The sequence below is a fragment of the Amaranthus tricolor genome, chromosome 4, assembly GCF_026212465.1.
Source record: "Amaranthus tricolor cultivar Red isolate AtriRed21 chromosome 4, ASM2621246v1, whole genome shotgun sequence".
Lineage (NCBI taxonomy): Eukaryota > Viridiplantae > Streptophyta > Magnoliopsida > Caryophyllales > Amaranthaceae > Amaranthus > Amaranthus tricolor.
In genome coordinates this window covers 32515785-32538925 of record NC_080050.1, presented here as the reverse complement: position 1 = coordinate 32538925, position 23141 = coordinate 32515785, and the positions used below count along the sequence as shown (strand labels likewise).

The 23141-nt window shown below is 33.8% G+C and overlaps 3 protein-coding genes across 3 annotated transcripts; all 3 read right to left on the bottom strand.

Moving 5' to 3' along the window:
* Positions 1-902: 902 nt before the first annotated feature.
* LOC130810979 (probable 26S proteasome non-ATPase regulatory subunit 3) lies at positions 903-6420 on the bottom strand. The gene is made up of 8 exons (XM_057677098.1): positions 6110-6420; positions 5817-6007; positions 4608-4745; positions 4387-4523; positions 4204-4258; positions 3962-4072; positions 1833-2072; positions 903-1696 (listed from the first exon to the last, which is right to left on the bottom strand). The coding sequence occupies exons 1-8, from the start codon at positions 6186-6188 to the stop codon at positions 1184-1186; spliced, it is 1464 nt and encodes a 487-aa protein (XP_057533081.1). The 5' UTR covers positions 6189-6420; the 3' UTR covers positions 903-1183.
* A 4708-nt stretch (positions 6421-11128) lies between these two features.
* Positions 11129-17366, bottom strand: LOC130810991 (uncharacterized). Its single transcript, XM_057677112.1, has 9 exons — positions 17130-17366; positions 16847-16976; positions 13844-13924; positions 13664-13752; positions 13442-13516; positions 12838-12899; positions 12689-12757; positions 12237-12428; positions 11129-11534 (listed from the first exon to the last, which is right to left on the bottom strand). Exons 2-9 carry the CDS (start codon positions 16967-16969, stop codon positions 11434-11436), a joined length of 792 nt encoding a protein of 263 aa, XP_057533095.1. The 5' UTR covers positions 16970-16976; positions 17130-17366; the 3' UTR covers positions 11129-11433.
* Positions 17367-18833: 1467 nt separating this feature from the next.
* On the bottom strand, positions 18834-22812 carry LOC130811118 (uncharacterized). The gene is made up of 4 exons (XM_057677291.1): positions 22334-22812; positions 20305-20407; positions 19265-19423; positions 18834-19173 (listed from the first exon to the last, which is right to left on the bottom strand). The coding sequence occupies exons 1-4, from the start codon at positions 22606-22608 to the stop codon at positions 19015-19017; spliced, it is 696 nt and encodes a 231-aa protein (XP_057533274.1). The 5' UTR covers positions 22609-22812; the 3' UTR covers positions 18834-19014.
* Positions 22813-23141: the final 329 nt, after the last annotated feature.

Below are 23141 nucleotides of genomic sequence, written 5' to 3'. Positions count from 1 at the left end.
CCATAATAAGAGTACATACTTATTACAATATGTTTTGTTATTATTAATATTATAAGTTGAGCAGAAAATTAGGATGTAATGGCAGTTGGCACCGAATAAAACAATTTTATTTTGTTCTCTTTTATATTGGTACGGTGCATAGGTCGTATGTATAATGTATGTATGATTTAAAATTTAAAGTACGACGTACAAAACGGTGCTTGCTAACGTAGACTAAATCACTAAAGTTTGATGCTCCAACTGATTATATACGATTCGTGTGATATTGCTATTGTTAGTAATATATTAGTAGCAATTTCAAAGAGACAAAATAATATTTATGAGCACGATTTTACAACTTAAAATGCGGCCTTCAACACCATTTTATGACGCATTAATAGAACACAAAAGTGTAGTACTCTCTAGTTTGGGATGACCTTTCGTTATATGTTTAACACACCAACTTATTGTAATTTTAATAAATATGTACAGGTCTTTATAGCATTTGAAAATTAATTGTTAGTTATTGCCTTATTAGCTAATAAAGTTGACTTATTTGACAAATCGATGACATCTGTTATTAAACTAGTTGTACAAACTAATTGTTAGTGGACATGTTAGATAAAATTTGTTGTTGTCTTGTTTATTGAAGAAGATAGTACAAGTTAAAAGGCAATTTGAAAATTTTCATTTTGACTTGAACATTAGCTTTCTAGTTTACTTCAAAAAAAATTATTTTTTTATCTAGCTTAAAATTGTTTATGAATTTATTTTTGCTTTCTAATCAACCAACAGTCAAAAATCAAATCAGTTAATAAGTTGTCAAGAAATCCAATAAAGTTCAATGGAATGGAAAAGTAGCTTGCTATCGAGATCGAAACTGCACAATACAATATATATTTTATCAGTTGACCACAAACAGATACGAGGAAATAAAAGTTTTATAACATGAATAATTTTCATTCTAAATTTCAAGCCTTAATTTCAAACCACAAAGCAAATCTGTGAAACCTTTCAACTACCATCAACAAAGTATTGTAGCCAAGAGTATGAAAGATGCATCAGTCGGCACTTCTACATGTAATTCACTGGCAATGAAAAACCAAGGAAAGTTGTCACAGACTAAAATGTACTTGAATGTAAACAAGACGGGCTGATTGAAGCACCTACAAAGTATGTTTTTAACTTGATCTACGGAAACAAATCAAAAATCGTCATCCTCCTCTTCAGCAATGTGTTTGGCTAATTCCTGCTCTTGTTGCTGACGTTCCCTCCTCTTCTCGGCACTCTCCTTCTCCTTGTGCGAGTTAGGAGGATAACGTAGAGCCCTTACTGCTTCATTGTGCATGTTCAAACAGAATGCAATTCTGGAGTCAAAAGCAGATTGTGGCTCGGTAGTCGAGTAAATGTCACCAGTTTCTTTCGATAGCATCCAACCATTCTTGTGATCCAATGTTGCATCTATTGCACCATCACGAATGGCTTTGGCCACGATGCTCTCAGCATCTGCAACTGGATTTGGAGAATCTAACCTCAACTTCGTCGCAACATCAGCAAGTGAGATGCGGGAATAGGAAATACTGATGTTTCTCAATCCAGTCCTGATAACATTATGCCGCAGGCGAACAATCAAATTGTGAGTGCGGTCTTTATCGAAGGTAGAAGAGAATTTTTCAGTAACCTTTCTAAACAGCTCCAAGTCACCAATTCGAACAGCCTAGAAAACTCAAACATCAACACTCTACTATGAGAATTAGACAAAAAAGGACGGAAATATCCCTTAGATATTCTACACAGAATTAAAACAATGCGAATAGGCATTTTATAAGAAATCGCATTAATTGAACACTCACATTTGTAAGCTCAAAGTATGGACGCAAGGCCATTTCCATGCCTTTCTGCATAAAAATCGTTCGTTCAGGTATTTCCCCCAACAGTAACCTTACTATCACAGCCCATTTGTTGCACTGAATCCTGAAGCCACGGGCTGCAACAGGTGCTTTCCTAGCAGCCTGAAGAAGGCTTTCTTTTGCATCAGTATACTCCAGCTGAATCGTCTGAATCTTTCCAACATAGAAGAGGTGTCGACAATGCTACAACAAAAAATTATGTCAGGACATAAACAACTATCAATAATACAGCAATGTCAAAGCCTTAATACCGATAATATGGGATTAATACCAACAACCATAACATAACAATACAACTTGGTCAGAAGGAAACAAGACAGCATTGAATGAATTTCACCAGAACTTGACCTATAATATACATGGAATGAATGCTTTACTCTAACTCATAATTTATTACTATCCTGAATCATTATAAATGCCAACAAAACATAATGAGGCACAACACCCTGTAAAACTCTGCATGCATATATGACCAATCTACTTCAACAATCATGATCACATCTTATTTGCTTTATAAATAAATAAATTCAAGATCAAGCCCACAAAAAAAGGCACACAAATTAATAAGCACAAACCAACATTATGTAAGACTGTAAGAGCACTGATATCAGGAACACTTCTAACTGAAAAATTGAAATAAACCATCAATGTCTCAAAATACATCATAAGAATACCTTTTTCCCACGATAAGAAAATGAAATTTGATAAAGTACCCCTCAATTTATTCTGAAATGCTTTGATTTACATATATAATTTAAATAAAAAATCACAAAACTAAATCGAAGATCACCCCTCCCAAGTCCACAGCCTCAATCTCAAACCAAGCCATAGCTACGCCCATCTTCTCCAAGGATAACCAGCTTTACAAGTATACAACTACCCATGTACAAAGCTACCTAAACCACGGCGCCTCCAATCTGACCCACCATCACCAATAAAGAATTGCACCTCTCAACAGATATTCTACTAACAGCCATCCAGACTCCCACACAAACAGACAAATATCTTGTTAATTTAAGTGCCTTGCAGAACACATGGCCTGCCTAATTACATTTGAAATTACATCAAAAGTTCTTCAGAATGTTGCTGTACTAAATCTATGGATATGGACTTCAGAAGTTTCTTATAAAACAGATATGAGTTCTAACCAAGTACCAAAATAATGCTTTCACTAGTCCTATTGTCTATTGACTAGCTCAGACACAATTTTCATTTATTTAAAACTCAGTTCAGATCAGAAGTAGAAAGAGAAAAATGCCCCATATACAAGCCTAAGTGCCATGTCCTATAGACATGGGTATGTCGGCAAATATGTGTATCCCAGGAACATGATTACCCCAACCACTACAATAAAAAAGAAGGGACAAAGAAGAGAATTTGACAGTGCTAAGGCTTGAAATACAAAAATTAGCCAATACCACCCAACAGCCATCAGCCACAAAAGACCCCACCCTACCATCCATTAAGATCCGCTACCACCACACCTGCAAACCCCACTAACCTTCCTTTCTGGAAAACATGCATTTTGCTCGTATATAAATGCTTAATATGGGGGTATTGAGTCTATTGCTTCCATCAACATTTAAAAATAACTCTCTACAATCAAACACTTCCAAACATAAGGATAATTGATAAAGCAGCATAGCTATAAAATGCAAGGAAGTTACATGTATGTAACAACCTTTTTGTTTTCCAAAGAAACTTCTTACTATAACCACCCAGCCCAAACAATAATCCCGTGATATTATATGCTATTCAGCTACTCTTGTGAGAGACCGTCTTTCAAAGAGACGACCTCAAAACAAAAAGCCCACATTCTTATTTTCTTTTTAATTTGTATTAATTGGGCTATTTAGCCCATATATCCAATGTGTCTCTTAGAGAGACCGTCTCTCACAACAATTCGTGTATGCTATTAAGTTTCTAGATCTAAAAAAAATAAAGAGCCAGACATAAATTCTCAAAGCATTTGGAAACATAAACATTCAAAGTGCAAATACACCTTTACCATATTAGAGTATAGAGCATAGGAAGATGTCACTAGAAAAATTGGCAATGTAAAGTCAGATTACCTGTTGATTCGAGTGTGCCCCAAAACTCGGTGCCTTAGACCTAAGCTTTTCAGCTAAGTCATATAAGTTGTAATGCAAGTAATTGCGGAGCAACAGGTTGAGAAGTGTTTCCTGTAGTACATACAAATGATATTTTACAATTCTTACTTTGTCAATTACAGTAGAACAAACTAAAAGCAAAGACATCTCCTCATAAACACTTGAAAAGCTAATCTAGTACTTCTCAAAGATAGCATACAAACCTGGCCAAGTTCATCATGGTGTAAGGTTGCCAAACGATGTAGAGCAAATAGTTCACTGGAAGAAAAATGAATCAGATAAAGAACGATAATGAAAAGTCCCATAAACTAATTTGTTCTAGATAGCTGATTGCTTATGAATCACAACTTAATGAAAATGATTAGCTATGAATAGCAAAAACCTACCCACGGATTTCAGCAAGATCACCAGTAAGTTCATAACTCAGTGAATAGAAAGAATATAGTTTAGATGCCAGAACATCAGCAACCCTTCTTTTCAAAGACTTCAGACAAGCAATGCTTGCAGAAGCACAGGATTTGGCCTGAAGATTTTCAAAATTAGAAATTAGCAGGAAACCACCACAAAGAAAAGGAACATACACATTAGACATCTAAACAAAACAAACCTTGTTGTACAGTTTCTGATCAATCAGAAACAATAGTACAATCAAGTAACAGTAGATTTCCAGCTCTGGCAAAGTACTCTTCCCAGAAGGTTGGACAGCAGAGGTTGCAGTGTCAACTTCCATCTCATGTTCACCTCCCTACAACCAATGTTATCAAAGTAAGTTGAGCTCTTCATGTAAGCAAAAGAGGAGCAATACTGACAGCATTATGCAAGAATCCAAAAAATATATACATAAATAGAAAGGGATAACATAACTTATTCACAAAAATTTTTTAATAGAAGCCAAAGTACAACACAACAAGTAATCAAAATATCAAACAAACATACCAACCAACAATAACATGCTATTACCCCAATTTTACTAGGTTGCCCCTGTCACATTTGAAAGTACACAACTCAAAACTCTTGTAAGGCTGCAACACTTTATGCCTTTCAAACACCTAAGTTAACTCTTCGTATAGACTGTTCTGCTTCTTTGTTAAAAGTAGTGACAAGCCTACAACTACAACAACATTACCTTCTGCAATCATCCATTAATTAAACTACTAGAACTTACCTTCTGCAATCCAACCACTTACTCCTTATTTTAGAATTTCAATCATCCAAATAGAAAGTAACATTTGTATCTACTAGAACTAATTCTCCAAGTTAAAATGATAAATATCCTATAAAAAAAGGGTTTGGACATGATGAACGAGCGAAGCTTCACAAACTTTCCAAAACACTATTTTACACACTAACACTATTTGGACAACATTTTTGGATAGAATGGAAGGCGAAGGGACGAGAGATTGGTGAATTTTCCTTCCAAATTTTTCCAGACTCTGGAAGGAATTGTTTTGTTTAAGTTGTGAAGAATTTCTCTTTCCAATTCCCTTCCATCCACTTCCCTTCCTTCCCCTATTGGTATCCTACGTTTACCTCCCCTTCCTTCCCCTCAGTTTCCTTCAAACATGTAAATGCAGAAGTTCCATTAGAATAAATGGCGTTAAGCTTCACCAAACTTTCTAAAACACAACTTCACCAGATAAACACTAAAACAAACTTAGTACAAAATCTCAAGTAAATAATTCCACATCAATTACAAAAAAATTTAACAGAACAAATGCAAAAGGAAAGAAGAACAATCAACAAAAAACGAAAACCATAATCAGGACTTGAAGAGCAAAATCGTGAAATAAAACCCAAATAGTAACTAAGAGTGTACCTTAGGAAGAAAAGCAGTGATTTTTCCATGAGCTTCAGAACCGGGAGAAAGAGCATAATCAACGAAGCAATTGAGCACACGAGCAGTAAGCTTACGACGAATAGCAAAGGTGAGACGAATTGCTCGAGAAATACGACGTGTTTCCTTAGTGTACGATCCCGTCTCCAGCAAAGACCCAATCTCCTTCAAATCTGCGATAAAATCAAATAAAACTCAAATACCTAAAAAGGGGGGGGGGGGGGGGGGGGAATCGATGAAAGATAAAACGATGGAGTTAATAGATTAAGGCATACGCTTCAAAGTAGGGGGATCTGAAGAGGAAATCGAACTTGATTGTGGATGAGTATCCTTCATCTCCACATCTTGCGTCATTGTGATGTATTGGCGACTGAAATTGATTTAAATTTCGAGATTTGAATGCAGAAGAAGTTATTGAAACTGGATATTGAAGAAATGATGATGAATTTGATGAATCGAGGCGAAATCTAAGTGAATTGGGGAAGATGATTAGGGTTCAGAGCTGCGAGGGATTGCAGTAAGAGAAGTTCTTTTCTTACTCCACAAGAAGCACCACTGCACTGCTCCAGCAACAAAAACAAAAAGTTCTTGCATATACTTTCTAAGAAAAATTACATTAATAATCTACCAGTTGTAAATAATTTTATTTTTTGATTATTTTTTAATAATTTAATTTTTGTCAAATATTTGCACACAACATACTAAATTATTAATAATGAGTAATAATAAGGTATGTTGCCAGCAAACTAAAATAAAGATTGGATTATTCATAGCGTACTAAAAGAAAATATTGGATTATTAGAAAATAATTTACACGTGAGATTATTTACTGTAGACGAGCAAAAGGTTAGATTATTAATATCAATTGTTTTTACTTTCTATTAGAAATGGGTAACAGACTAAGAGGTCGGGCCGGCACGCAAGGCAGCACGGGTAGGAATCGTTTATGGCAAACACGAGCACGGCCCGCTCATAGCTTGGCACAATACGGGCTACAATTTTGTCAATCGCCTCAGTGAGCCACAAATGTCACGGTTATCATTTTATGAGATTAATACAACACACATGTCTGCATATACGACCCGTTGGCACGGCCTATCATTTCATAACTATTTTGTGTTGTGGCCCGTGGCATTGTCGATGTGCTCGTGTTGTGTAATGGCGGGCCTAATGGGTCATTTTTTAAGTGTAAGTCGACATGACACTGCCTCACTCCAAAATGATATCTATTGTGATTAGGGTTATAGATTGAAAAAGAAAAATATTAAAATGTTAATTATATTGATAGACACATAGTTTGCTAATAAAAATTCTCAATTATATGTCAATTTTTATTATGTAATTAGTGCTGATATAAAATTTTTATAGTCTGTTTGCTTACCAGTTATTTATAGTACTAATAGAAAAAATTATGTGTAATTTATTAAATAAAAGTACTTTTTTAATTTTGAGATGAGTTGCTAGCATGCCATCCTTATATGGGAATAAAACTTCATGCTGAAAATGTGTTTTCCTTCTCAAATTTTTATTTATTATATAATAACACTCTTTCAAAGTTGTAATAGAAGGAAATCTATATTATCAAAATCCTTGGAGTTGAACAAGAATGAGCCTAAATTTTTACATAAGATACTCCATCAAAATTACTAAAATTTTACTTCTTTTAACAGCCCGTTTCGTTAGTGGTATTAAATAGTGGTAATGGAAATGATTTATAGTGTAAAATTTCATTAAAAGTTCCATATCATTTTCATGGTAATGAAACTTTCATCACAAAATAATTTTTTTGTTTACAAATTTCCATTACTGCATAATAGCACCCCTCCCAATGGTAATGCATTGGAATGTATTTTATGAAGAAAATGAAATGATTGGAGTTGAACAAGCATGGCCATCAAGGTAGCCAAGAGATTTTTTAACTAAAATTACACTAGTTTTTCATTTCCATTACCATCGTTTATTACTACCTACCAAACGGACTGCAAATATTTTACCAAAATTTCACTCCTTTAAATATTTTTTGACATCGTATATCAAATAAATCGTTAAGGTATAATATATCATAATTCATAACTTATTACCTTTCGAATTAACAAAGCAATTCATAACTTAAGGTATAATATATCATAATTCATAACTTACGATCCTACAAATTTACAGAATTAACAATTTGTATTATGTCTATGTTTATTATTTGATCATTTTCAATATAAAAAAGCAATAATAACCCATGTATTTTTAAGATTTTATTTTAATTTTAAAATACATACACATCTTACTTTTTTAATGCCATTTTTTTCTCTATTCTTAACAAAATGACAATATATATATATATATATATACATATATATATATACATATATATATATATATATATATATATATATACATATATATATATATACATATATATATATATACATATATATATATATATATACATATATATACATATATATATACATATATATATATATATATATATATATATATATATATATATATATATATATATATATATATAAACTACACATAATATATAATGAGCACATACACTAAAGAGTACAATAATGAACCATAGTAAGCAAAAAAGAACAAAGATACTAGCAAAAAAAATCAAATTAGTGGTTTTGAACGATCTTACCCAATCCTACTGATCTTACCAACGATCCTAGTCGATCCTAGCCGATTCTAACGATCCCACCTACGATCCTACCTGATTTCGATTCCACTAATAATCCTAGTCATTGGGTCCGATCTGAATTGTAGAATCGTACGATTCTACGATCTGGATCACCATTTTGACAACAATAATCTTATGCATTACATTTGGAAAAAACAGAAAATTATCATCCAAAAATTTTAACCATAATTTAACAAAAACAAATCAATTTATCAAAAATAAAGAATGATAATATGAATATCATTTACAATACTTTTATAAATTAAATTATTATCACTTGTATGGAATAGAAATTTCACTCTTCATGCGAAAGGAAACAATTATGTATGCTAATTTTTATTGACAAAAACCATATATAAAGTACAAATTTATGCATTAATTTAGCTTTGAAGACTCTTCTTCGTTTTTTTCAGTACATAGCAGGAATAAAGTGAGCAGTTACTTAAAACCCAGATTTAAGTGACATTAATTATAATATTATATTCGTCAACTAGTCTTAACTTGTAACTATTGACTTAATTACATAAATTTTACTAATTTAATTTCTAAATAGAAATTATTAATAAGTTTGACTACATATTTATCGGATAAACTATCTATTATTAATAGATATAAAAAAATAATAGGATTCAACTCAATGATAATAAATATAATTTATCTGTCTAAAAAAAGTAGATAATTTACCAATTAAACAATATTATAGCATCAAATTCGAATACTTCATATATTTTTCTACGAAGGATTCGATCTCCAAAGCGTATAGATGTCATCTTTCGTTGTGACTTGGTTGGCATACTGTTGCTTATTGTAATTTGCGTCACAACCAACATCGTAAAGCAATATTATTTATTGGATAATTTTCTAATTAATCTCTGTGGACTTGTTAAAAACTTTAGAGCCAATATTAATGGATGACAACTAATTCACAACCAAATTTGACATCTTTACATGTTGGATATTCATTTGTAAGAGATTATTAAAATTTGATGTTGTAACATTATTTAATAAAATATATGTAGACAGATTAATCTGAATATTTTATCTGTATTATTAAGTTTTTACTATGTTATAATTTTCTAAAAAAATATATGTAAACATGTTAAAGTTATTATTTTATAAAAGTATATACATTACCTTGATATTATTAAATAGATTTCGCAAATCCACGTAACTTACTAACTTAGTTAGCGTGAGCTTAAAAGTTTGTCTAAATCTTACCTTATTAACAATAATAAAAATCTTACCTTATAATTGACTTTTAAAAGGGCGCCAATAATAACCCATTTCATAAGTTTGTTTTCTTTTCTATCCCTTCTATAAATAGGGATAGAAGTAAAGTAGAAGACATACATAACCAGAGCAATGGGGGAGCATCCAATTACTTTCTCCTCTGAGCATCCAATTACTTTCTCCTCTCATATTTTATTTATGAAGTAAACTCAGAGGAGTACAACACGAGAACTTATTAGGAGGACACGTATTGTCCCAACCCATTCATCTAGAGAGTTTTGATGCGATTAGAAGCATTAGTGCTAATATGATTGCACCCTCTTTCCGGTTCAAAAAAAGAAGGCCTATCGACGGTCACAGCAAGGGTTTGCAGCAATAACTACTGATGATTAGTACTCTATAGAGGTTGATTTCATGGTTGGTGCTGCAAACCTTAGCTGCGACCATCGAAAAGCCTTCTTCAGATGTTGTTGTACTATCCTTTATCACAATCTTCGTCCATAAATTTATACCAAGACACCCGTAAATGAGGTAAGAAATATTATGAAAATGAAGCATATAAGCCAATAAACACACTAATTTGAACTATTATTTTCCTGCAATTTTATTATGTTTTCAGGATTTTTCATAGAACAATAAAATATGACTCATATTTCGACTGGTCAATAATTTAAAGATATTGGATTTGAAATATAATAAACTATGGTGTTAAAATGCTTCCTTAAATTATGTTTATTTCACATTTATGTAAAGTTATACATGATATTTGCAACTAAAGGTCAAAAAAAAAAACTGATTTTTGTTATTTACTTATCACTTAAATTCACCTAGTACTTGGTTAAAAATCATTTATTAGCACTAAAGTGATAGATTATTGTACGACTTACTTTAAAAACATAATACATATCATCTATTATATTTGCACTAGGGGATCAAGCTCGACTTGCTTTAGAACTTTTTCTCTTGAGTAATGAGAAGTTTACATCATCGTTGGCCTAGTAATGTGATTGATAGAAGAGAAATCAACATCCACTCATCTATCAACCAACTTAATCATATCACACTCAGTGGCAGAACCAGAAAAAAAAAATCAAATCTACGGGCACTCATACAATGAATAGTATTTTTGAAATTATGTGCTCTCAGCTCTGGCCTCACATGCTGGAGTTGAAAGGCACCTAGAACCACCACTAGCCTCACTTCAATCCTCCACCAATATTCAAAACTCGTCACCTCAGTCGCATAAAGCCTTTAACTCGGTAAAATTCATCATTTTATGGAGTTTTTTTTTTATAGCAAATGGATTTTAAAGTGCCAATATATATATATATATATATATATATATATATGAGTTATTTTAGTAAGCTAGCAAGCGGAGGGGTTTACAAAGTAAGAAAAACAAATAAAAGAATGCACTGCTCGCCAATGTAAAGGAAGAATGACTTACAATTACGCCAAAGAAACTCAACCTAAATTCTAAAGGGAAAAAAAATTGCCCAACTAAGTAGGGCTACAAGAAACTTTATGATCTAAACTAGTCTATAAATGATACACATTCATAGTGTCCTAAAAAGTACAATTAATTGAGAAAAAAACAAAAAAGACCAAAGTCAAACATAGAGACGAAGCAGGCATTTCACACTTTAAAACAAAACCCCTGCTTTTCCTGTTCAAAGGAAGAGCATTTTATGCAACACCGGCAGTTGTGGCCGCCTGAGCAGGGCCGTTGAAGCGTCCACCACGGCCACCACCCCTTCCACGACCTCCTCCCCTTCCACGGCCACGACCTGCAGTATAGTACAAGGAATAAGCATTGGAAGCAGCAAAAGGTGTTTCCTATCATTAGTGCTCTTACGGGAGTTTGATTGTTGGTATTAATTAGTGATAATAAGAATGAGTTTAGGTTTTAATTTTAATATATTCATAAAAAGTCTTGTGTACTTGCTATGGTAATGAACATTGACGCTTCACCCTCAAACGTCTTTTTCTTCATAAATTTCCTTCATCAGTTTATACTAATTTTGCATATCGGAATGGATTTATGAAGAATAATAATTAGAATAGGATAAGCATGAGATCATAAACCTTGCGAAGTAGTATTTCTAGCTAAATTACATTAAATTTTTATTACCATCCACCATTTACTACCAGCAATCCCTCGGGCATGAACGTGTGTACATGGAAGAAGTTTCTACCAAGGTTTTCAACCTAGAGTTCAAAATGTCAACATGCATACACTCTCAGTATGCTTCGTGTGCATAATGCAACAAATGAATTAATGAAGATTGCTCTCAGGACAGGAATTCATGAACATACACAGGCTTAAAACCACATATCGGACGGGTTAAAGTAATTAGATCTGGCACCATCAATGCCTAGGTTCCATTGCAGAATAAGAGAACCAATTAATCTATTTAATTATCCTAAGCTTATACGCTTTACTTCAGAGCCATACAATAAAACAATAAAAATGACAAGTGAGATTTTACCCCGGCCTGGAGCAGGTGGTCCTCGATTGTAACCTCCTGCATTTTGCTGAGGGTCAATCATAGGACCATAATTGTAGCCTCCACGTCCACGACCACGGAAGCCACGACCTCTGCCTCTGCCCCTACCCCTGGGATAACCTCTGCTCTGATCCCAGCCTCCATCCTCATAGTCAGCAGACATAAAGCCATTGCCTGAAATAAATTGTTGTCATTAAGTTTCCAAGAGGTGCTGTGTCGAAGACTACTATATAAAAACTGGAAGGGACAACAGATAAAAACGTAAACATAACTAGTTCCTAAACAGGAAAATATAACTTAAAATACAGTCAAAATAGCCCTCAAGAAAGAACTTCACTGCTTTCACAAAACCGGCATTCCTAATAAAATTAAGTATATAATCAAGAAGTCAGAAAAAAGCTGTTGGACATATAAGAGGATGCAACAATACAGACCTGCTGGACCTCTTCCCCTTCCCCGTCCTCTACCACCACGACCCCTACCTCGAGCATTTGGAGAGCCATCTGAACGTATTAGGAGGAAATAAAAATTAGGGATTCTGTAAAAAGACTTGGACGATCAAAGCATGCTAGACGAACAATACCTCCATCATATTCATAATCATTTGATGCTTTCACTTGATCAGCAGGCAATGGAGGCTGGTACCTACAGTACATAACATTGAAATAAGTCTACAGCAGGAGATTGATTAATTAAATAACCAAGATATGCAGACCCTTAATCACCCAAGCCTTATTATTCTAAAAACTTGAGAATCATTAAATTGTCCCCGAAAGACCCAGCAATCCACAAATGAATGCAATTAGAGAAAATGCATCATCTTGAGTGGCTTCATAACTTCATAAGAGTATAAAAATAAGATTACAACTTCCAAAGAAATATACAACGCCAAAGCCTAAAACTCTTCATTTAACTCCTGACTTCTCCCAGCACACAGGAAAAGAAGGTAAAGGAGTTGAAGGTCAATAAACCAACACCAGTTAAACCTTTAGAAACAAATCAGGTAGTATCTTTTGTCAATAAACCAACCAAACTCATTGATACTGTACGCAACACCAAGCTTAAGGACCTCCACAGAAAATAAAACAGCCAATAGAAAATTTTGATTATGCCAGCTTTGTTGTTACTACATCTCAAACTACCCTATAATAATAGAAATCCTTATAAAATAGCAAATATAAACTCACCCAATAGCTGATGTGTCCTTTTCTTTCTTTGAAAGAGTTATAGTTATCATTGACACATGCCTTGTGGTTTCAATACTGCAATAATAATCATAAATGTTAGAGCACAGGTGATAAGGACAAAGCAAAATTATCATAGTACTTGAGTAACCAGCAACTTCAATATTAACCCAAAGCAAACGAAAAGGTGGACACAATAATTCTACAGATTGAAAAAATTCTTACGGATGAAGGCCTTCCTCTATTGGCTCCCATGTATCAGTGATACCAGTGGACCCAATTGTTGTGATCTGATGCAAACCAACTATTCTTCTCTGTAGTGATTAAAAAATGCCAAAATGATCATCAGAACAGGTTAAGTAAAGAAAAGAACAAAAAAATGACAATGTATAGAACAATAAATACCTTAATAAGCTCCACAATCGTCACAGTCTTGTTGATTGCTCTTCCCATGGCCTTGAACACAATTTCATCAGAACCTTTCTCCTGAATAGATGACAGGACAGGATAGATGAGAAGACAATTTGATAAAGGCATAAGCTTTATAGTATACTTTCAGACAGACATCAATAAAGAGAAAGCCAAAAAGGGCAATCCATATGTTGACAAAATGCCAATCACAAACCTTTTAACACCTCAATAAGTTCTTAAAAGCAGAGTACCACACAATAAGATATTATGATGAATTAAGAAGCATTACATGAGCTACACGAGAAACAGTCTTGAAATAGCACAGACACAACATGACATAGCTAGCTAACCTAACCCCAAATTTGTTTGTAGACCATTTACAAATCGGGTCTTAAATTAATATTCAAAAGTTTTTCCAGATCTTTACCTCATGAATCAAGTAATTGAAGTAACTGGATAAGAAGAACAATGTACAAGTTGATGATTGCATTATCATTATGATTTACAACTGACTTAGTTGGTGACAAGAGCTCAATCAATTAAAATCAGTGCCTAAGTGAGGTTAAGAGGGTCACAAGTCACAACATTACAGTTTCTCTACGGACTTCTCATTTCTACACTAATCTTAACCTCTCTAGTCCATCATTTCACTAATTACCCCATTGCACTACAACTCACCACAGGAAGCACATAGTCCCCAAGCTCCACCAAAAAGTAATCTCATCTCTATTTATATCAAATATACTTAGGGGGCGTTTGGTTCGCACAAGGGAATCGGAATGGAATGAGGAAAGGGAATGAAGGAGAAAGGAATGGATTCCCCTAATTTAGCCTAGTCGTTTGGTTGTGTTTAGGAAACGGAATCAATCCCTTTGTGACTGTTTGGTTCAAGTTGGATTAATTGATTCCCTTTCAACAGAGATTAGGAACAACCCAGAAAAGGAACAAAACAATGGCGAAGAACTTCAATTCACTCGAACAACAAAACGATGTTCATCAATGGCGGTACAGAAATCTATGTAGAACAACCCAGAAATCCAATTCATCCTACAAATCCAATTCATCAAAAATCAAAAACGCAACAGAAACGAAATTACAACAAGAATCAAAAACGCAGGCTTTCATCAATGGTGGTACAACACAGATTCAACAAGAACACGAAGAAGAATGGAGGCAGCAAAATCGAGATTGAGAAGAAGAGAAGAGAAGTTGAGGAAGATGAACGAGGCGTGAACAGGTGAACGTGAAATCAGTCGCCACCCCTCACTGATGTTCACTGAGCGAATCAGTTCGTTGTTCGCCTATTCGCACTTCGCAAAGCCACTACTGGCTGCTACTGCTGCTTCCGTGAACAGGTGAACGTGAAATCAAGACCACCAGACCCATCAACGCCGACGGCCCACCACCAAATCAACCCACCTTCAATTCAAGTTTTGTTTTTATTTCAAGTTTCAAATCTCTTTATCTGTTCCTTGTCTCATCGTCGTAGCCTCAACCGAGCAGCCGCCGCCAGCACCGGCCAAATCAACCCAGCCGTCGCAGTTCAGGAAGGATGGAGGCGCGAGGAAGGAGAAATATGGTGAGGAAGGAGGCGCGAGTGAGAAAGGGAAGGCAGCAGCTGTGGGGAAGGGAATGGAATGGGAAAGTGGAGGGGGAGGGAGGGAATGAGGATTACCTCATTTTAGGTAATCCAAAACCTTAATATGGGGAAAGGGAATGATTCTAACTGCGAACCAAACAACATCAAAGGGAATGGGGTATTTCCATTCCCTTTCCCTTTCCTTAATACCCCCAACCAAACGCCCCCTTAATACTAACATTCACAAGCAAAGATATAAACACTCCATTCTTTTACATTGCCGCATTCTTACAAAAATAATAGTTTTACATGCCTCATAAAAATAATATAATAGTTTACTTAATATAATTAAGCTCTCACGAAATCACCCTTAATTTACTTATGCAAGTGTATGGCTAAACTAACTAACCCTCTGCCTCCCACCAACTTGCCCTTTGCCATCATCACTTGCATTCTCTTCTCTCATATTCATCACTTTACCCTATAGTTCACTGCCAAGCCAAACCTCAACAAAATCATTGCTCACATTATAATGAATATAGAATATATACTTAACATCAGTGTACACAAGTGAAAACTTAAACCCACCATTCTCCTATAATTGCATACACCTCTTAAAATAGTACTCTGTGGGATTTAAGGGAGGGAATGGGACTTTTTCTCCAAAATAGGCCAAGTCTTTGTTTGTTTAAAGGGAATGGAAATAGGGAATGGGACTAAAAAGGGTGAAAGTCCCCAAGACAAATGTCTTAGGGGAGGGTAGGTAATTGAGTTCAGACTTTCATTTTATGAATTTCTTCCAAATCGCAACCTTGACAAACAAGGCATGAGACTTTTTTATCTTCAAAGCCTCAACTTAAAAGTCTCATCTTAAAGTCTCACAAGTCACATTCTCCTAGTGCCAAACACCATGTCTTTTCAATAAAGCACAAAAAACCACAACTACTGAGAGACAAAATAGGATTAAACAACTGAAGCATAAACAGATTATTCACTAATTCATTCACCTTTAATTAGCGAAGAAAATTAAATGAACATAACACAAGACTACTTTTGCTAGTTTCCCATCAATGAAATTCAAGCATCAAAACACCTATTTCTTCCCACGCAACAACACAGGAGACGAAATTAAATCCAAACGACAAATTGAAATAATGTTTAAATGAAATAAATGCCAACAAGTTGTAAAAATAGAAAAAAAATAAGGAGAATAACAAATTAAATCAGCAAATAAGATTAAGATAACACAGACTACTTTAGCAAGCTTCCCATTAATGAAATTCAAGCATTGAAGCACCGATTTATTTCCACTCAATAGCACAAACAACGAAAAAAAATACAAACAACAATTCTAAATAATGTTTACAATGAAAAAAAATCTATTAATTGTTAAAAATAGAAAAATTAACAAAAAGGACCTGAAGAAGAGTCATAGCATAGGTAATATAGTTGCGCATTCTTCCTTGACTAGTAATGCGAATCTCATTCTCATCTATAGGTGTTTCAACTTTAGGCTTCTCGACCTTTACGTACTGTTCCATTTTCTCTCTGCAAAAATCAGAAAAATCAAAATCAAAATCAAAACAATCAAGTTTTCATCCTCAAATTAAACGATAACAAGATGAGAAATCAAAGATTTGAATAATCGGTGCAAAACGAAAGGTAAATCGAAGAAAAGAAGCACAAATCTGAGAAAAAAACCTAGAAATCTGGACCAAAGTTAACCCTAAAAACAGCAGGAAGAAGGAGGAGCCCTATCCTTCGGCTTTGTATGTTCTTTTACGCCCTAAAACTGCTAACTGGCTCCTGCTGTTGCTTTTATACTGCCTTCTCTTCCTAAACTACCCTAACCACCACCTTTATCCGGTCCAGCCCGGTTTTCCTTCTTTTTTCTTCTAGAATCTGGACTAGAGGCTCACTTTTGTTTTTCTATTTTTGGGATAGGCTAATTTTAGCTTTTTTATGTATGAAGATGTAGATGTCAATTTTTTATTTGACCCGAATCCGACTGAGAATGGTTTGAATTTGACGACAGTGATCCGGCTCAAAATCAACACAGTTAATTATCTGATTTATTTCATTTATAAAAATTCTAATTTATTTTCGACTTGAGTTGATTTATGCAGGGTTTGAAAATTTAGATTAAATTTTGAATTTTTTACTTTTCATATTCAATTTCTCGTAATATTTAGGATTACTAAATATAGATCACAATTACTAGATAAGTTAGTGAACAATTCATGTTCAAATTTAACCAAAAGTTAAGCTCAAATATAATATTAACTTAATAAATGAACTCAAATAAACAAAATATTTAAGCTTGTTTAGGAGTACATATTTAAGTTGAACACTTTAATGTTTAAGTCATTTAGAATTATAAATTATAAATTAGTCAAGTAATTGATGATACAATTAAGATATTTGGGTTTCATTTCATATAAATTAATTTCTGCTTAATCTATTTCAAAACTCACCCTCATTTTCTACTCTTAACCTCAAATTATTTAAAGTGATTCTCATACACCTTATCTTTCACACAATCACAAACATTTTTGCTTTCATTGTTTCTAATAAGGTTGGGTTTAAATTGAGGTAAATCCAACAAAAATCAAATTTATGATGAATTGAATAATGTCATTGATGAATCTTTATAACCTGAGAAACAAATCTAGCAATTGCAAGTTTGAAAATGCTAAAAAGTAGAAATAGGTAAAAATTAAAATTAATTAAACCCTTTCCTACAAAAATATGATGATAAATATCAAGATCATCTAGCCTAGGTCCCCTAGCACAGTCCATACAATATCATTGGTATATATATGATCTCAATATTTAGATTGTGTGGCTGAGTAAATAGTGGATCACAAAATAAATTCATGCAATCTAAAATTAAAGGGTTTTTTTTCAATGATTTGCTAGAAAATTGTGTGATAAATTGAGAATATTTACGACTTTATGTGCTATGTAATTAGGTGAATTTGAAGAGTAAGAGGAAGCAATTACAATTTCTATGCACTAAGAGTAAGAGAGTTTTCTATGCAGTAAGAGTAAGAGAGTATATCACTTTATAAACTTAATGAGTAACTTTTGAGGATTATTGATTAGCTTTTTTTAGTAAAGTTCTTAGCCTTATTACTAATTATCTTGTCTAGCTTTGTTTTTCTTTACATGTCTTTCTCGAGCAAAAAATTCTTTAGTTGTCTTTAGTTGCATCCTCATTAAGGTATAGTTTATCCTGATCATAGTTTCTACGAGCGAGATACATTGAGTATGATAATAATAATGAGTAAACGTCCTTTTCTTTAAGTTCGTGAGTTAATACTTATCCTTATTTGGATTGCCCAGAACAATTTCTTAAATTCTAACAAAGGTTTGAACCCCAAAACTTATTGCAAAACTATCATCATAAAGAAGTAAATGATAAACATATAGGAAATAACACAAGTACAACAACTATACAAGCCAATTTTTTGACCAAGACAATTTGCCAAAGGAAGTTCATTTATAGAACAGCTCTTTATACATGATGACTACTGGCTAGGTAGACACACTGAACACTAATAATACAAATAAAGCTTGTACTTCATTAAGCATAAGTACTAAATCCATTCCCACTCTTCGAATGAAGAAGTGAATCGATAATCTTCTTCCATCCATTGTAATCTACAGAAGAGCCGACATCGGACAAAAGAAAACCATTGACGATGAAAGCTGGTGTTCCATAGACGCCTCTCGAACAACCATACTGTATATACAAGTTAAGAGATACAAAAAAATTATAGAGATATATACTGGAGCATTACACAGACAAAGTGATTTCGAAGTTTGAGGAATACCTTGAATGAAACCCTTGTTTTGAGATCGGTATTCCTGTCGTCAAAGCCAGATTTTACAGCAGAATAATGGGTATCGACAGATTTTGCAACAAATTTAGCAATGAGATCTACAGTCTCGACTCTGGTCAAGTTACCTGTCTCTTTGTTGTAAAATTGCTCCTGAGAAACATTTTAAGTGTAACCCAATCTTAAAAACACAAATAGTGATATATAATTAACGACATACTAACGCTATGACTCCCACCAAAGCGAGATTTGAGAATTCGGAAGAAAACAATTTTACCAGGCTCTTGCTGCAACTTAACATAAATAAGACGCGCAAATGATTTAGCGAATCATTTTTCATTGAAGTTCCAGACGATTTTTTCGATAAATGTGATCCTAGTGCTTCAGTTATTAATTTCAGAAGTAGAAGCGAGAGTCGTAGATAACATAGTCCCAACCTATGCGTTCAAGCTAACTAAACATATGAGGGACGGAATGTGATTGGGTAAGGGTAAGTATTTGTTTTAAACCCATCTCGATGCATCGTGGTATATGGGTAAGGGTAAGTGTTCTACAAACTACAGTTGGGCTAGAAATTGAAATAAGCCACAACAAACATTCGAAAGACCGAAGACTGGAAAAACAATTTGCAAGTTAAAATCTATGCTACTTGGACTCAGGTACTGATATCAAATACTGGTACGTGTCCAAGTCTCGGATACGTCTAAAATGAAGCGTCTAAGTGCCATTCCAATGTCCGAGTATTAAGGATCGGACGCGGGTACGTGAAGCAAAAGTACATTCTAAAGCAATCCCACGTAATGATAGCATCAAAATGAAAAACTGCAATTTACAGTATCACCATTTGTGCCCGAAAGCTTCCAATAAATTACCAAAAGATGAAGATTGAAGATCAAAGGATACTTAATAAAGCAACACACAAAACAGTATAGAATCAACAAATGAATCCTATAAACAGCTACAACATTAGATAGATTGCACCACTGAATTCAAGAAACGTGTGAAGGACAACGTTTACAAGATGAACTTCATACCTGATATTTGAAGAAACTTTCCCACAAGGGATATGTTTCAGAACTATTCAATTCGTCAACAATATGCAGCGCCCGTGAAGTTGCATATGCATTGTCATGGTATCTGACGTGTAACAAAAAAAAAAAAAAAAAAACATTAACATCACAATGAGGACAATCTGAAATAGTACATCATCATTTTCCCATAGATTTTGTTCTGATTGTACAGAAAACCTAGTATTTTGAACTGAATTCCGACACATAATATTTAAGCAGATTTCTTCGTCTATCGTCATAAATTAGATGTATCAAGCTGTTATTATACCACACACCTATATCTATCATCAGACTCGATATCTCCATCTGCCATCAGACTATATTATCATTACTAGATAGTGATCAGGCTCACATGTCACAGCTTCAGGAAGCCTATGTTCACAAGCTGCCCAAAATAACAGATGAAAGAAAGAAAGAACGTTGGAAGAAAGATCTGCTTGAAGGTCTATCTCCGTTGCTTACAAACATAGAAAACGGATTGGAGGCAAGGAAGGTAAGGTACGATAAGTACAGAAAGTGAACAAATGTTCACAAATTTAGCAGATTTTATTATTTCTGTGTTGAAAACCTATCATCATAGCCACATCATGTACAGATGCTACCTAGATTATTCAATGTCACCAGATATTTCATGATCATCTGAACACAATCGAATTTCTTGTCATAAACGTACGTTCCCACAGTATTGAATTGGACAACGGAATCACCAACCTTTTTACTCCCTCACTCTCATTCTCTCACTACATTTAGATGAATTGAGTATTGAATTGGACAACGGAGGCTCTATCCCTAGACACCCCCCTTGAGCTAGATTCACAAAAGCTCACGCGGATGATATATAGCTTGTTTTCACAAACATAAATGTTGGAAAATTTTTAAATTTTTATACAAAATTGAGCGTTTATACTTGACTCACTATATACGAGCAAGAAGTGATTTGAATCTCACGTACAACAATAATGCCAGAGCGACAGAACCTTAATCCCGAAAGATTAGAGTCATCTACAGGAACCAATACATCAATTCCAATGGTCATCTATATGGATTCTTCTTCTACATTCATTCAGATTTTCTACCATTTCAATTTGAGATCTCATGTAAGAAAGTAAAAACGTCAATGGAAGAAATTCTATAATTCCTATTAACTACAGTTTGAAGCTGCTCAAATAGTGATGCAGAAATAGGAAAATTTTGGCTTACAAAGTTCACATCACCAAATTTCCAATTTCAAGCCTTTAACTAACTTATGAATTCCATAATCAATCCACTATTATAGTTGTAGTATAACATCTCAGCTAAATAAGAGTCATAAGTTGTCTTAGTGATCAAGGGCTTTCCCTTTCAGTTCCACCCTTGTAATAGGGCATTGATTTTCCACACCTCAATTTCTCCTTACCTTGAAATCAAAAAGCATCTCAGCTAAATTCTAAGCCAATAAAACCCAGAAAACCAAAGATACCTACATCCTTTCTCCCTCACTCTATATTGATTGGTATAAATACTACCTTATCGGAGGCTCCACCCCGGAAGCCATCCGGAAACTTGGAGAATCAGAAACATTCAAGATTACCCAGATGAAGTACATTCAAGCTAAATTGTAGCGAAAGTTTGAATTATTATACAAACTAAGCGTTGACTCATACTACAAATCAGCAAGAAATGATCAAAGATTTAACTTAAGAAAGTAATATGTCAAATTTTCAACCAGAGAAGATTCGCAAAACCAACTCACTACATTTTTGAAGCAATCCAAATTGAGTTTCTACAAAGTTCAAATTACACAACATTTCAATTTTCAAGTCTTTCACCAATTTATCAAAAACCATTAATCAATCCGCCATTATGGTGCTAGCATAACACCTCAGCTAAACTGTAAACCAGTAAAACCCATAAAACTGAAAACACTCAACATTTCAAATCAATGGGTATCATCAAAAAAAAATAACCATGAAATTATCAATGAAAAACACTAAAACTGAAGGAGTAAACTTACGGAAGAGGGAAAGGATGAACAATGAGGGAGACATTATGCCCATAATGTTGAAGAACATGCTTAAGAGGAGGCCAAGCATCACGAGAATCTGGGCAAACAGGGTCAAAGAAAGCTTCAATAAGAATATTTTCTGGGTTAAATTTCTTAGGGTTACCATACACAAACCCATCAAATTTAGCAGGAAGAAATTGAGCATCAATAACCCATTTAAATTGAAGATTAAAGAACAATGATAAAAGTAATAAAATCTGAATTGGGGAAATTTGTGCCTGCATTGTCTATGATTTATGTAGAATGTTAAGTTGGAATTGGACAAAATAATACTGATTGAGTGATGCTATTTATCGATGAGAAGAGGGAAAGTTGAAATTGATAGAAGTTAACGGAGCATGAATAGCATGCGTAATTGCGTGGAGTATGAATTTTGATCGAGGGATGCAGAAAGGAGCACGCGTCGTGGGGGATAAATACCCCCTACAACTGAAATAGCGTCATGATTCATTTATATGAATTATTCTATAGTAGAGTATACTCTACTTCATTCATTTCAACACTAAAAAAAATTACACTATTTATTGTTACTTTATATTTATAATTAATTTTTAATTTATAAGTTTAAACATATTTAAGTTTAATTTGTGTCATTATAAAGATTATTAGTATCAAATTTTCATAATTTTATATAATTAGAGATATTAAGAATTGAATTAATCCATTGCATTATGTGAAAAAAAAAACAAACATTGTAAGTAAATTGGAACAAAGGAACTATTACTATGATATGTTTGGTAGGTGGCTTTTACATTGA

Excerpts from the sequence above, each read along its gene's own strand:
- LOC130810979 (XM_057677098.1), bottom strand. The coding sequence starts at position 6,188 with ATGACGCAAGATGTGGAGATGAAGGATACTCATCCACAATCAAGTTCG. Across the intron at positions 6,008-6,109 it reads AGATCCCCCTACTTTGAAGC|ATTTGAAGGAGATTGGGTCT; the intron begins GTATGCCTTAAT and ends ATTTTATCGCAG. Across the intron at positions 4,746-5,816 it reads TCACTGCTTTTCTTCCTAAG|GGAGGTGAACATGAGATGGA; the intron begins GTACACTCTTAG and ends CATTGGTTGTAG.
- LOC130810991 (XM_057677112.1), bottom strand. The coding sequence starts at position 16,969 with ATGGAACAGTACGTAAAGGTCGAGAAGCCTAAAGTTGAAACACCTATA. Across the intron at positions 13,517-13,663 it reads ATAGAGGAAGGCCTTCATCC|TATTGAAACCACAAGGCATG; the intron begins GTAAGAATTTTT and ends TTATTATTGCAG. Across the intron at positions 12,900-13,441 it reads AAGGACACATCAGCTATTGG|GTACCAGCCTCCATTGCCTG; the intron begins GTGAGTTTATAT and ends TATGTACTGTAG.
- LOC130811118 (XM_057677291.1), bottom strand. The coding sequence starts at position 22,608 with ATGCAGGCACAAATTTCCCCAATTCAGATTTTATTACTTTTATCATTG. Across the intron at positions 20,408-22,333 it reads GTTCATCCTTTCCCTCTTCC|ATACCATGACAATGCATATG; the intron begins GTAAGTTTACTC and ends GTTACACGTCAG. Across the intron at positions 19,174-19,264 it reads AAACAAGGGTTTCATTCAAG|TATGGTTGTTCGAGAGGCGT; the intron begins GTATTCCTCAAA and ends TTGTATATACAG.